We start from the raw sequence: 12,712 nt of genomic DNA, 5'->3' as shown, positions 1-12,712 counted from the left end.
GTTTTCTCTTTCTGGTGGTAGTCAAATATGCTCAGCATGTCTGATAATAAACCAGATGTGCTCACCATTTCTGAGGTCAAACCAGATGTGTTCACCATTTCTGAGGTTAAACCAAATGTGTTCACAATGTCAGAGATCAAGCCAGATGTGTCGGATTCTAAACAAAATGTTCTCAGCATATCGCTTGTTAAACCAAGTGGGCTCGGCATTTCAGACGTAAAATCAAATATGCTTAGCATGTTGGATCTTAAACCAAATGTTCTCAGTAATTCGGATGTTAAACCAAATGTGCTTAGCAACTCCGGAAGCAAACCAGATAAGTTCAGCAAGTCTGATGGAAAACCAGATGGGTTTGGCAATTCAGATGGTAAGACAGATGGGCTCAGCAATTCAGGTAGCAAAACAGATGGGCTCAGCAATTCAGATGGTAAGACAGTTGGGCTTAACAGTCCAGATGGTAAATCTAATAAGTTCACCACACAAAAAGCTGGTGGAGGGCAAATACATTTATCTCGAAAGAGAAAAGTTTTCACCATCGGTGACAAAATTTTAATAATCCGTGACTTGGAGAATGGTAAATCTCAGTCGAAGCTTGCTAGAGAGTTGAACATCCAGCAGTCGACAGTTAGTCGCATGTGGAAAAACCGTAGCAAAATTATATCTGCGTTTGAAAATGATCAGGTAAAGTCCAAAAGACTTCGATATTCTGCTTGTAAGTCAATGGTCGCATCACACACGAATGGCTTAATACTCCCAAAGAAACCAGGTCTGTACATCACTGGACCAATGCCAGTGCTTCAGCCCAAAATGCAGGAAAGCTCGCAGTTTCCTGTACAGGTCCAGCAGCCCGTACAGGCGAGACCCACGGACAGCTGGCTGCAGAAATTCGCGGTCAAGCACAGCATCATCATATCGGATGCCACCGGTCAGACCTTCGTACCTGTCACCAGTTTCACACACAATCCAGATTGGCTGAGCACGATGTGGCTTGCCACGCGCAAGGACTACTTGGACCAGGACATTTTCCACGTGGACGAAACGGGGTTGTTTTTCAGGCTCACTCCGGAGAAAACGATGACATGCCTGGGAGAGCATTGCTTCGGCGGCAAGCTGGCGGGTGAGAGAGTCACCGTTGTGCTCGGCACGAACTTGACCGGCTCCGAGAAACGGCATCTGCTGGTCGTGGGAAAGTGCTCTGATCCACAGTTGCTCGCCAGCATCGAGGGCTGGCCGCTGAAATATGCTTCCAACAACAAGTCTTGGATGACCAATGAGATATTCGAGTCGGAGCTCCGCGATTGGGACTCCGAGCTGCAGCTGAAAAATCGCCGCATCCTCCTTTTGGTCGGCGACTGCTCCGCCCACCCACGCGTGTCCAACCTGAAGAACATCAGGCTCGTCTACTTGCCGTATCACGTGGCGTCCGTGAGGCAGCCGATGGGACGCGGCATCTTCCGCAGCTTCAAGACCCAGTACAGGAGATTGCTGATCCTGCAGCTGATCGATTGCTTCGAGAAGAACGCTGCAACCTCAATCACGTTGATCGATGCTTTGCGGATGCTTTATAAAGCATGGCTTCGTGTACCTGTGGAGATGATCAAGAACTGCTTTCTACAGACTGGTTTGATGAAGTCGGGCAGTGAAGGGAGTGTCTTCGAAGAGTTCGAGGATGATATACCTCTGTCTCTGTGGCTGAGTAACCACAGTTTCACCCAGTTTGATGCATGGAAAGAAACCATTGATTGGTACGTGGAAGCAGACAGCGAGCTGCAGACTTCGGAAGAACCCGAGGAGAAAGATATGAAGATTGAAGAACCGGCAGCTGAAGGGTCAGAAAGTAGTTCCGATTATAGCATTGACTTTGGCAAAGGGACAGAGGAAAGTTATGTTAATGAAGCTGTGTCAGTCACCGAGGCTTTATGTGCACTTAGACAGGTTTCCAAGTTTTTTGAACAACAGTCTGCATGTTCAAAGTTGCCTGACGTTATAACCATGGAAACTTCTTTGGAGAAAATGATTTTAAGTACACAATTAGTGAAAGAAAGTGTGTGAGAATTTTGTAATCTTAACATTATAATTTGGTGTTCTAGACTTTAGGCAATTATATGCTTTGTAAGCATTTTATGAACTTGTGTATTAGCTTGTGTTGAAATATTTTTTTAATGTCAGATGAAATTCAGAACAACATATTTGTGTTAGTTTTTGTAATGTTATTTTATTTTTAGTTTATATTGTGAGAATATGTATATAATTGTGTTTGTTAATTGACTTGATTATAAATCAGTTCATCATTTGTGTTTTGTAATATGCTTTCTTTACAAGCTATATTTTATTACAACTTCTCTCTTAATTTTATTTTGTTATTCTAAAAATTAATATATATTTGTCATTCAGTCTCTCTTTCTCTCTCTAATTCTCTTGTCATTCTCGCCTTACTACTTAAAAATGCATTGGAAATTTTATGAGTTTTGTTGTGTTTTTGTAGTGCTGTGGAAAATGGCATCTTACAAGCTCAACATCACATACTATATAAAAATATTGAAATGATAGCTTTCCCAGAAATTCCAAGAAAGTCTATTTCATATATTTAATGCATTGCAGTGTTCTCTTAATTTCAGTTATACCATTGCAATTGTTTTTCGGGATAATTTTCTGACCTATGAATTCAATTTGGAATGGCTGAAGTGTGTAGACCATAATTCTATAAACATTTAAACATTTCTTCTCCTGTTAATAAAGGTTTGGACCAACACAAACAAAGAATTAAGGTGTTTATTAATAGTTATACCTGTAAAATATTGTTCATTAAAAACTGCATGATTCGAAAGTAAATTGGGTTTACATGATTGAATTGTCAATCATTTTTCCCGCCCTTTAGGTACCATAACACTACATACTATTCATATGTAGTACTCTTTTTTACTTAATACCGCAGATTTGTTTTGTGTAATTGAGCCAACGGCAGGTGCTGTTTGAAAACAGTTAATACATGTATGTAATAAATATAATTGTTTTGGGATCAGGGTGTAGTTTAAGGCCAAAATTGAGAATTTTCTTCTAGTTCTAATGAAATATATTATAAACTTTCTGATGGTTGTATTCGAAAATTGTAGTCCTTTAAATAGCATTTTAGTTGAAAATGTTTATGCCCATAATAAAGATGACTTGAAGGAAATTAAAGTAAAGTGATAGTAAGTGTATCATGTGCTTGGAGATTGGACCTCACCATTTTCATGTTTGAAATTTTTTGCTATAATTTCCATTTTGAGTTATTTATATAAATTTTGGCATGACACAGTTTAAAGTACAATTTTCTGACTGCTAGCTTTATCTTTTTTTTTTACTGTTGTATTCTTCGTCCATTTTATTTCTGGTGAATAGTTGACTACCCTAGTTCTTTATGGAAAAAACTTTTTTTATGTAATAATTTATGAGGAATGAGCTTGATGTAGAAAATGTGCACTCATTTGTGGGTTGAATTGCACCAAAATATTTCTGCTGAGCCCAAAGTGTTCACATTATGAATGTTTTTAAAGTAAAAGCTAATGTATGACTATAATAATTTATATTATTTTGTATTGACTCTTATTTTGGATGTATTATAAAGCTACAACAAAACAATCTCATTTACTGTAACAATTAATTTTTATTTGAGATAAGTGGAAATACTCCAACTAGATATTATTTTCAAGGAGTATAAAATAGATGTCTCATGGTATTACATACTATATATTATTTATGTTATTGTTCACACTCTCCAGTATTTAAACATTACTAAATGGAGGTTTTGCAGTTAGTATATTTTTAAATTTTTAAAAATTGATGCTTTATGTAGAATGTCAGCATTTATGGAACATGAAAACATGTCTTAAGACTTTCAGATTTACCAAGTATTATTTGGTGGCTTTGAAAATGGACAGTTTATTTTTCAAATGCATCACAGTTGTTTTCAGATAAACGGTATAAGAGCAGAAATTTTTAATTAAATGCGCAGAGTAAGATTTAGTCATCGGAAAGTACACATAAAGTAGTGTTGTTTGCTTGCATGTTTCAGAGATGTTATGAAAGTGTGCAGACAGATAATAAATTTTAAAAAGTCATACCTAGTACATCATTTAGAGCTTAAATCTGACCAAAATGGAACCCAGTATTTATTTTATGTTTTATTTATTTATTCATACAGAAACAAAACTCACCATTAGGCCAGTTATAAATTATTTTGTGTTTTTATATAGTATAAAAAAACTTAATTTAACACAGTAAATTTGAAACCATACTATAGAGTAGAGCTGGAAAATTTAGCATCTTGCTACAGATGCCATTAATTTATTTTCTGATTTACACTTCAAATGTTGGTGGGTTTTTTTTTCTCCCTAATTTCTAACATTACTGCTATTTTAGCTATTTTTCCAGCCAAATTATTTTAAATTATCAATAATTTTTAAAAAAAATTCTTTATAAAATGTCACAATTGCTACTAATTGTGTATAGTTTTAAATTTAGAAAGAAACGTTCCTGTCTTTAAGACTTTCATTGACCTGTTTCACCGTACTTTAGTTGTTTTGTTTTTTTTTGGGACATATGTGCATTAATAATTAAATAATTTTAAAGTATGTTTGTTACTTAAGACTAATAAACACTTCAATTGATGCACAAACTCAACATATCCACATTTTTGCCACAGATTTTTTTTTGTCTCGCGGACGAAATGTTTATTGTTGGCTAGTAAAATGAAAAACAAGCCTCACTCTCTTGAATTTTGCTGTAGCGCGAGTATGAACCACAGCAGAGCTACAATTACTTACATGACCTTAAAAGTAAATATAACCCATGTAGTGATTTTCTGGTTATCATTATCTACACTAGTTTTCATAACCAGTTTGCTTCATGGAATTGCAGTGTCTCTGTGATGCAGGGAAGAGATACATCGTAGATAACTTCAAAATATAAGCCAACCCAATTAATTCAGTTGAATTTTGAATTACTGTGAATTAAATCTGCATTTTAATATTTGCTAGCATATTGCACTTCCAATTTTTTTTAAGTCAAATGAGCATAAGTATTTTTGTTTTAATTTAAAAGGCATGAACTATAGAACACCATTACAGAGGAACTTAACGTATAAAAAATAATGGAAACCATATAATGTATAAAATAATTACAAAAAATTACAATCCTACATTATACTGCATCTTGTGAACATTCTTTGATAATAATTGTCTGAACAGGGTCATACTCACAGAACACTGCCTCTGTTAATGTGGCACGGTACCAGTTACTGTTTATGAAAAGCATTAAAAAACTAATAAGCAAGAATTAATCCAAAGTGTACTTTACCTAACATGAATACTGGCTTTTCTAAATGCTTATGCAATGTGTGGTTGCGTAATGTCAGATTTTATTACTAATCTAAATGTTGTGTAATAACGGATTGTTTTTATGAAATGCTTGAATAAATTATATGAAGCCTTGTTAGGAACTGTGCCACTTTTAGGTAATTTATGATTATTATTTTAATTTTAAAATATTTATATCGTTTTCTTAAGCCTTTCGGCTCGGCATCTTCAGCATCCTGTCGCCAAGTGGCAGTGTTCTTGATTTGTGTTTTTAGTGCTGTTCACAGCATTTCCTGTATTCCATGCAAAAGCGCATCACGCCATTAACACGCTCTCCCCACCTTCCTTCCAGTGCGGTGCTTTGCTTGCGCACAAATCTTTCCCCGTGCCCCAGCCTAAATCCTTTTCGCAACTCGGCAGTGTCCTGGCCTGCCCACGTTTAGCCTTCCGCGGACTACTACTAGTGAAATTTTATTTCTCTCCCCCTCTGGTCCGAATATGTGTTCAGTTTCTTTTGTATGTGTTAGTTTCTTTTATGTCATTATCCTTTCGTATTCTGTCACACATGCTTTGTTTGCAGGAAGTTAAGTAATTCAGTTAGCTTTTATTTACATTTTTATCTCCCAACATTCCTCGTGCAATTCCATCTTGCCAGCGCAGTGATGCCACCTTTTTCTCCCCACTACTTAGCTTGCTTGTTGCATAGAAGTTTATCCAGGTGTTCGTAAACAAAAACGTCCATATAAACGGAGTTTTGTTTTATTTAACTCATGTTAAGCTATGTATTTCAACATTCTTTAAGTATAGGTGGTTTCCCCCCCCCCCCCCCCCTTCAACATGTTAATATTTTTGGGGAGTAATTAAAATTTACATGGTTTTTTTTTCTCTCATTTGTAAGTAAGGTAATTTTATTATTTTTACTCACTTTTTTGTTGTTTTGATATAGAGTCTTCTGATTTATATTCATTAATTAAAGTATTTTATACTTAAACATAATTGTGACGTGAATGTCAATTTAATTTCAATGATATTTGCTATGGTCTAGTTTAATTTTAATTCATGTAGGATGTTTTAATTCCATCAAAGATACGTACTATTATTCCCATTCAATTTATCTATCTTCAGGGTAAACTTTTGTGTTGTAATTCACTTTCTTAAATATTGAATCACCAATCAATGTGTATAACTTTTTTTTATATAAATTTTTGTGATCACAGGGTGGGGTGTTATTATTCTAGTATTTAATTAAAGATTTTTAATTAATTTGTTTTTGTGTAGATGAGTTCCTCCTATATTCCAAGCTAGCATTAAGTTATGTAGTTGTTTTTAACCAAATAAAGTTTTATTTTCATAGGCTGATTTTATATTCAGCAACCCAGTTGTAATTTTTAAGCCTACATATTTTATAAACATTAAATTTTTTTCTAATCGTGACACTCTTTGCCAGTTTTCATGTCAGTAATGTTGACATATTTTTCATATTCCATTTCGTATTGTATTTAATTTTAGGCATTTTCAGCTAAACTTTTCTAATGATACATTGATAGTTAATTTCAACTTAAATAATAAAGCATTTTGTTTGCAGTTTACAATAGTTAACAGGGATTTTAACCTAGAAATAATTTTCAATTTAATTGTAAAAAATTGCTTTTACAGTAAATTTGATTTCTTACTAAACATTAATAATGCATTTTCTATTTAAACTTTTGTCAGTTAACTGATAAAAGATTTGCCTACTTTTTTGTGTGTTTAAAGTCAATTTTGATTCCTAACTTCAAGTACGGTAACGTACACTTATTGTGACACTGTATTTTGTACACCTAGGTACACAGAATTTTACTGTGATAATTTTTTTAAAATTTTTTCAAGCACTTTTATACAAAGTTAAGTAGTTTTAAAATATTGTAAGTATGCAATTTGTGCATTTTTTGGAGTGACTTCCAAATTATATGCAGTTTTAGTTAATTATTTGTTTTATGATTTTATATATTTTTTAATAATAATGATGTTTGAGTGCTAACATTGAGTAATAGTGATAATTCTAATGTAATAACAGTTAATGTTTCTAAATTACATATTACATTATTGTGACTGTCACAGTTCTTGTAGCTATTGTATAGTGTCTTCAATTTAATAATGCTTCAGTTTATTTAGTCGTTTTTATTCCAGGTTTGTTTGGTTTTTAGTTTTGGTATTTTCCTTATTTTATTAGATTATTTTTCAAGCCTTTATTAGATTATTTTTCATAACCGAGGAGCCGTTACATAACTTTGGCCTTGTCGAACACAATTTTTTTTTTTCCTTTAATGAAATGTATCATTAATCAGTGGTGGGGGTTATGCAGGACAAAGGAAGAGGCTGTCTGGTTGGGCAGTGAAAAGGCATGTAGAGTTCAGATTTTTAACCAACTACTTGCAAACCACTCAAAATTATCAAAAGTGTCTGAATAGCATTATAGCATTTAAGGGGCCCGTCTAGTCAGTGTTGTATCTGTGTTAGTGAGGCGGGATGATAAGTTTGATGCTATTACAGTATATCCTATAAGCGCAAGGTGCTGAACTGGCCCACATACTTCTCGTCTATAGGCCAGCCATGAGATGTGAACGGTAACTTTTAGCATTAGACGCGTAGAAATGAATGTAAAGGTTTAAGGCAAGTACCTTGAATGCTTTCAAGAACCTCTACTATGCCTTTCATTTCTAAAAACTATTATGAAAACGTGTTTTAATGTATTTTCACTCTTTTAAAGGTACAGTTGGAAAACAAAATAAGGAATCACAACTACTCATCCACCCTCAACGTATTATTAAATGCTTTTTCGTAAAAATGCACCACTCCAATATCTTAAGCAATTTTCAAAAGCGTAGGTTCTTCTGAAGCTTTGCACACCTTGTGTTTGCCCAGGTAGGCGGAGCCCTTAATATTTTTCTATTGTAGTTTTATTTTTATGGTTTCATTTTAACATGTTTTATTTGGACAGCAAAAGAAGCTGAAACTAGATTTTAAGGTATAAAACATTTTGTACTCGGTTTTAAAGTAATTTAGGTAGGTATTAAAATTGTAGGGTCGCCAGTTAGGTAGTCTCATAGAGGCATGTTACGGGCATGAACGGTTCCTAAAGCAGAAGAATGTGTGTGCGTGTGCCAGTGCCGTGCTTTTAAAGCTCGTGCTACCTGCCAGGCAACCCTCTTAAACTATTGATTTCAAACTTGGTCATTGCCGTGTTAGTTCTCGGTATTGAGTTGGACCGGTGGTTTGGTCATACATTGATGGATTGATTTAAAAAGAAAATTATTCTAATGCTGATTGGCATGCTACTGGCTTTTTGGTTTGAATAATTTTTTTTTCACGGAAGTTAATTACCGATTTTCTAGTCTTGTGCATGGAGGCCATGGTGGCTGATAGGTCATATCAATGTCATCCCTACACTGCGATCCTGGTTAGAATACTCTGCGTGGTCGAACCCAGATTTTACTGGAAACTTTGCGGATGTTGCAGCAAGAGGTGCATTTTCTCAAGGTGGATCCTCATTTCCATCACTATTCACTATGTGGCTTCCCCACTACGTCATTTCATCCCTTGTCTGTCACTAGTGAACTCGGGGTCTACATTATACCGTATTTTTTTGCTTCCTATTTTCAGAGAAACTAAGGTCCCGGGGAAAATAATTATGTCGGGTTTCTTAATGTGCAACTTTTCAAACCACACAGTTTAAAAATATGTATATAAAGATTAAACTTTGCTGAAGCCATAACCGTAAGTGTGTTCTGCATGTATTACATTACTTTTAGATTGCCTATGAAGTCTGTGAACAGTATGCTTGTAATTTTCGTCCTATCAGGGTAAACCCAAATAAAAAAACATCCTGAAAACTCAACTGGGGTCTCCTGGAACCCAGGCCGTAGTGTTTTGCTCCCCCTACCCCTCCCCCTCCCCCTCCCCTCCTTTTTTCCATTCTCTTGACAGTCTAACAAATTTTATTAATGATTACAAACATGGTTCATGTAGTGAAACAGAGAAAACATAGTGAGGTTAGACTAGGGTGTTAATTTCATCCCAGCTCTGTAACTCAATGTGTTACTTAAATGCAGAGAAATATCTCGGTGTTACACTTTATTCAAGATAAGGTGTTAACTCTTTGACATGTACTTCAGCTAACAGCCAGATTAAGCTATATATTCTTATAAAATTATCAAAATAATTATTGATACACTGATTAGCTGTTCTGGCACTACATGAATTCCTATTTGTTTTGTTTATCAAGTCACAATTTTCAGATTTGAATGTTTGCTTAAGCGCCTATCAAAAAAGGGATTCTTTAATCTTGAACAGAGTGTACATAAAGGCATGGCCATCTGTGCAGCGGAACCTATGTCATAACTGCATCTTTTACCTGTCTGGATGGTAAAATTTAACTTGTTCTTGAGTGAGCTTGTAGGAGAAACCTCACTTAAACTATTAAGGCATGTTCATGTTGGGTAAATGCATTTTGTTGATTCCACATGCATTGTATTTGTGTTTAGACCTACATATTTATTTTATTATCCTGTGATGACATTTTTTTTTTTTAAGTATGAGACATTGTATTACATAAGTAACCATAAATATTCAATCAAACTGATTAATAGTTTGCTTAACTGCTTAATGTCACAGCCAAACAGAGTGTTAATGTGCCATTTATAATCTGCTCAGAGTTTTGTAAAAGTAATGCCAAAAGACATTTTGTGGGATGAAGGCAAGTGCTGTGTGTGCTGACAATGCTTCAGTAGATTTGGCATATGTTTTGACATTTATATAATGATATATATATATACATATGTGTATGTATATATATATATATATATATATATATATATATATAAAATTGGTTACATGCCCAACAACAGTCACTAGGGACTTAGGTGGTGGGCACGACAAAAAACAAACACAGGAAAAATAGTCAGTGCAATCATGTGACCACTGCCAACCATCATGCACCAGGAAGGCACTGCCTGAAAGAGGGAGGGGGGGAGAGAGAAAAACCTCATCATGTAGACACTACCGTAAACCACGTACTTACATGGAATATTACAGATACACATATCTCCTACACAATTGTGTCCAGTATTACAAATATTTCATACAAGTTATTAACAGAGATATAAACATGGATTGGTAATGTTCAGCATTTCTAACTTTTTTTTTTTACTCCTGGTTGTAAATATTTCCTGGAAACAATAAAATTAGTAAAAATTGTTACAGATAAAAGTAAATTTTTGATACTGGCTACAGGTTTAAAACATGCACCATAAGCTGTGATGCTTGCAGTATTTCATGCAAGCAATCTGTTTCTGCTTTTTGTGCATTCCATAGCTGATCGGAACGTTTTTGATTTAACTTCCGGCAGTCACTCCCGCGATTCATTGCCTCTCAAAGCAAGGTCACAACTGAGTATCTCCAATGCACATAGAGTTTAAAAGACAGCAATACTCACTTGTTGATATTAACATGAGTGGAGGCTACTAGGTGTTGCATACTTAAACAATTTGTCAACAGGAAATCTTCCAAAATTATAAGTAAAGAGTTCTTTATCAGTCACCAGCCAGCGTATCTTGGCATTGTCAAGTGGTGATACAAAGTATTACGTATATATTTAATGGTGCATTAGTCATTTTAATATCTTTTTTTCAAAATTTTGAGAGAAATCTTAAGAGGGGAGTTTTTTAAAAATAGGTTCATGGTTGGTAAATTAACTCTCTTAAAATTGTGTTGTCAGATATGTAGACAGCAGCCAGGCGTATTGCACATTGACCTTTTGAAATTTGAGCTTGCTTTACATCTTCACAATTTTAAACTCATTGAACGATTAATTACATGCCATAATAATTTTTATTTTTTTTTTCACTAATTTTTATTTTAGGACTATAGCTGTAAATTAAGCACAATTCCTTTCTTGATTTTGTTGTTCTGTCACTGTCAAAAATATTTTCAACAGATATTTACTAAGTATACTGTAATGTTTGTCAAAAGTTGTGCAAGTGATAATAATTACAAACATTTTAAATTACACTTAATGAAGATCTGTTGAAATCATTTGTGACAGAACAACAAATGCGAGAGAAGTAACATGAAATTTACTTAAATAGACTTTAGAGCAAAGTAATGCATTAAAAAATGGAAATTATTAGTGGGGGTTTACAAAACTATGTAATTTTTATTCGTACAAATGTATATATTATTTATCTATACAAATATATAAATTTATACTGATATTTTCAAATGAACATCTCAATAGAGAAACAACTACTAATTTAAAGGGTGCGTATCTTTCCTCGCCAGCTGTGCAAAAAAGTTTAAAATGATGACCACCAACAACATTTGTTCACAACCTTTTATTGTTAATTTCCAGGTGGTACCTAATAAGAAGTAAAATTGATCATTAGAGAAGTAAAATCAGCCCAGAATTACATAAAACTGTAAATTGAAAACATATCATCCTGTATTTTCAAGATGACATTGCTTTTCAAATTTTTACACATAATAGAAATTTGTGGTTCTAATGCAAGTAGTTTCTGATTAACTATTTTGAAGGGAAGTGTTAAGTTTCAGTTTTGTTAAAACTTTTACATATACATTATCGATGTATCTTTTACATATACATTATGTCATACGTTGTATTTATCATGTATTCTACCTCAATTTGAATAAGGAATAACCTTGCTGAATATTTTCTGGAGTTCATAACCTGGAGACAACAAAATTTCTGAGTAATTTTGATACTGTTGTACATTGAAGTCTTATGCTACATTTTACAAGCAGTACTGACTGGATTGGATTCAACTAAGAAATTTGAGCCAATGTAAAATAACTTTAAACTTTATTTTTCTTTGTTTTAATGGTCTGAAGCAAGTGCCTGCTGTTGAGTTGGTACTTGTTCTTTCAGAGAGAAAGAGCGAGAGAAAAAGAGAATATAATAAATAGGTTGAGAAAATTTTTCTTGTGATTTTAAATTATGATTGCAGAAAAGATGTGGGTTGATGGACAATTAATGTTGTTACTAAGTCTTTTAAGTGTAGAATCATTTTACAATTTCTTGGTGGAGTTGGCAGTTACGAATACTGTAAATTATGTAGTGCATTGTTTTAAACAAATTTTTTTAAAAAAATCTGTGCTTTCATTTTATGAGAGAAATGGCAGCATTGCAGAATTAAATGTAAGATTTTTGTAAAGTCTGAGGGTACAATGTTTTTTATTAAATTGTAAAAATAAGTGTTAATAATTTATTACATTACTTAGATTCAAGAGAATGTTCTTTTTGAATTACATAAAATAAGTGGGACAAGTGTAAATATACATTTTGTATGGTTTAATTTTTAATACAGTGATGCGTGTATGGT

At 33.8% G+C, this 12,712-nt stretch overlaps 1 protein-coding gene across 1 annotated transcript; it reads left to right on the top strand.

Annotated features, from left to right (window-relative positions):
* Positions 1-807: 807 nt before the first annotated feature.
* On the top strand, positions 808-10,692 carry LOC134533436 (tigger transposable element-derived protein 4-like). The gene is made up of 2 exons (XM_063370959.1): positions 808-1,829; positions 10,689-10,692. Exons 1-2 carry the CDS (start codon positions 808-810, stop codon positions 10,690-10,692), a joined length of 1,026 nt encoding a protein of 341 aa, XP_063227029.1.
* Positions 10,693-12,712: the final 2,020 nt, after the last annotated feature.

The sequence above is a fragment of the Bacillus rossius genome, chromosome 6 (assembly GCF_032445375.1).
Source record: "Bacillus rossius redtenbacheri isolate Brsri chromosome 6, Brsri_v3, whole genome shotgun sequence".
NCBI classification, from domain to species: Eukaryota; Metazoa; Arthropoda; class Insecta; order Phasmatodea; family Bacillidae; genus Bacillus; species Bacillus rossius.
Note: the sequence above shows the minus strand (reverse complement) of the source record. Positions and strands in the feature narration are given on the sequence as shown.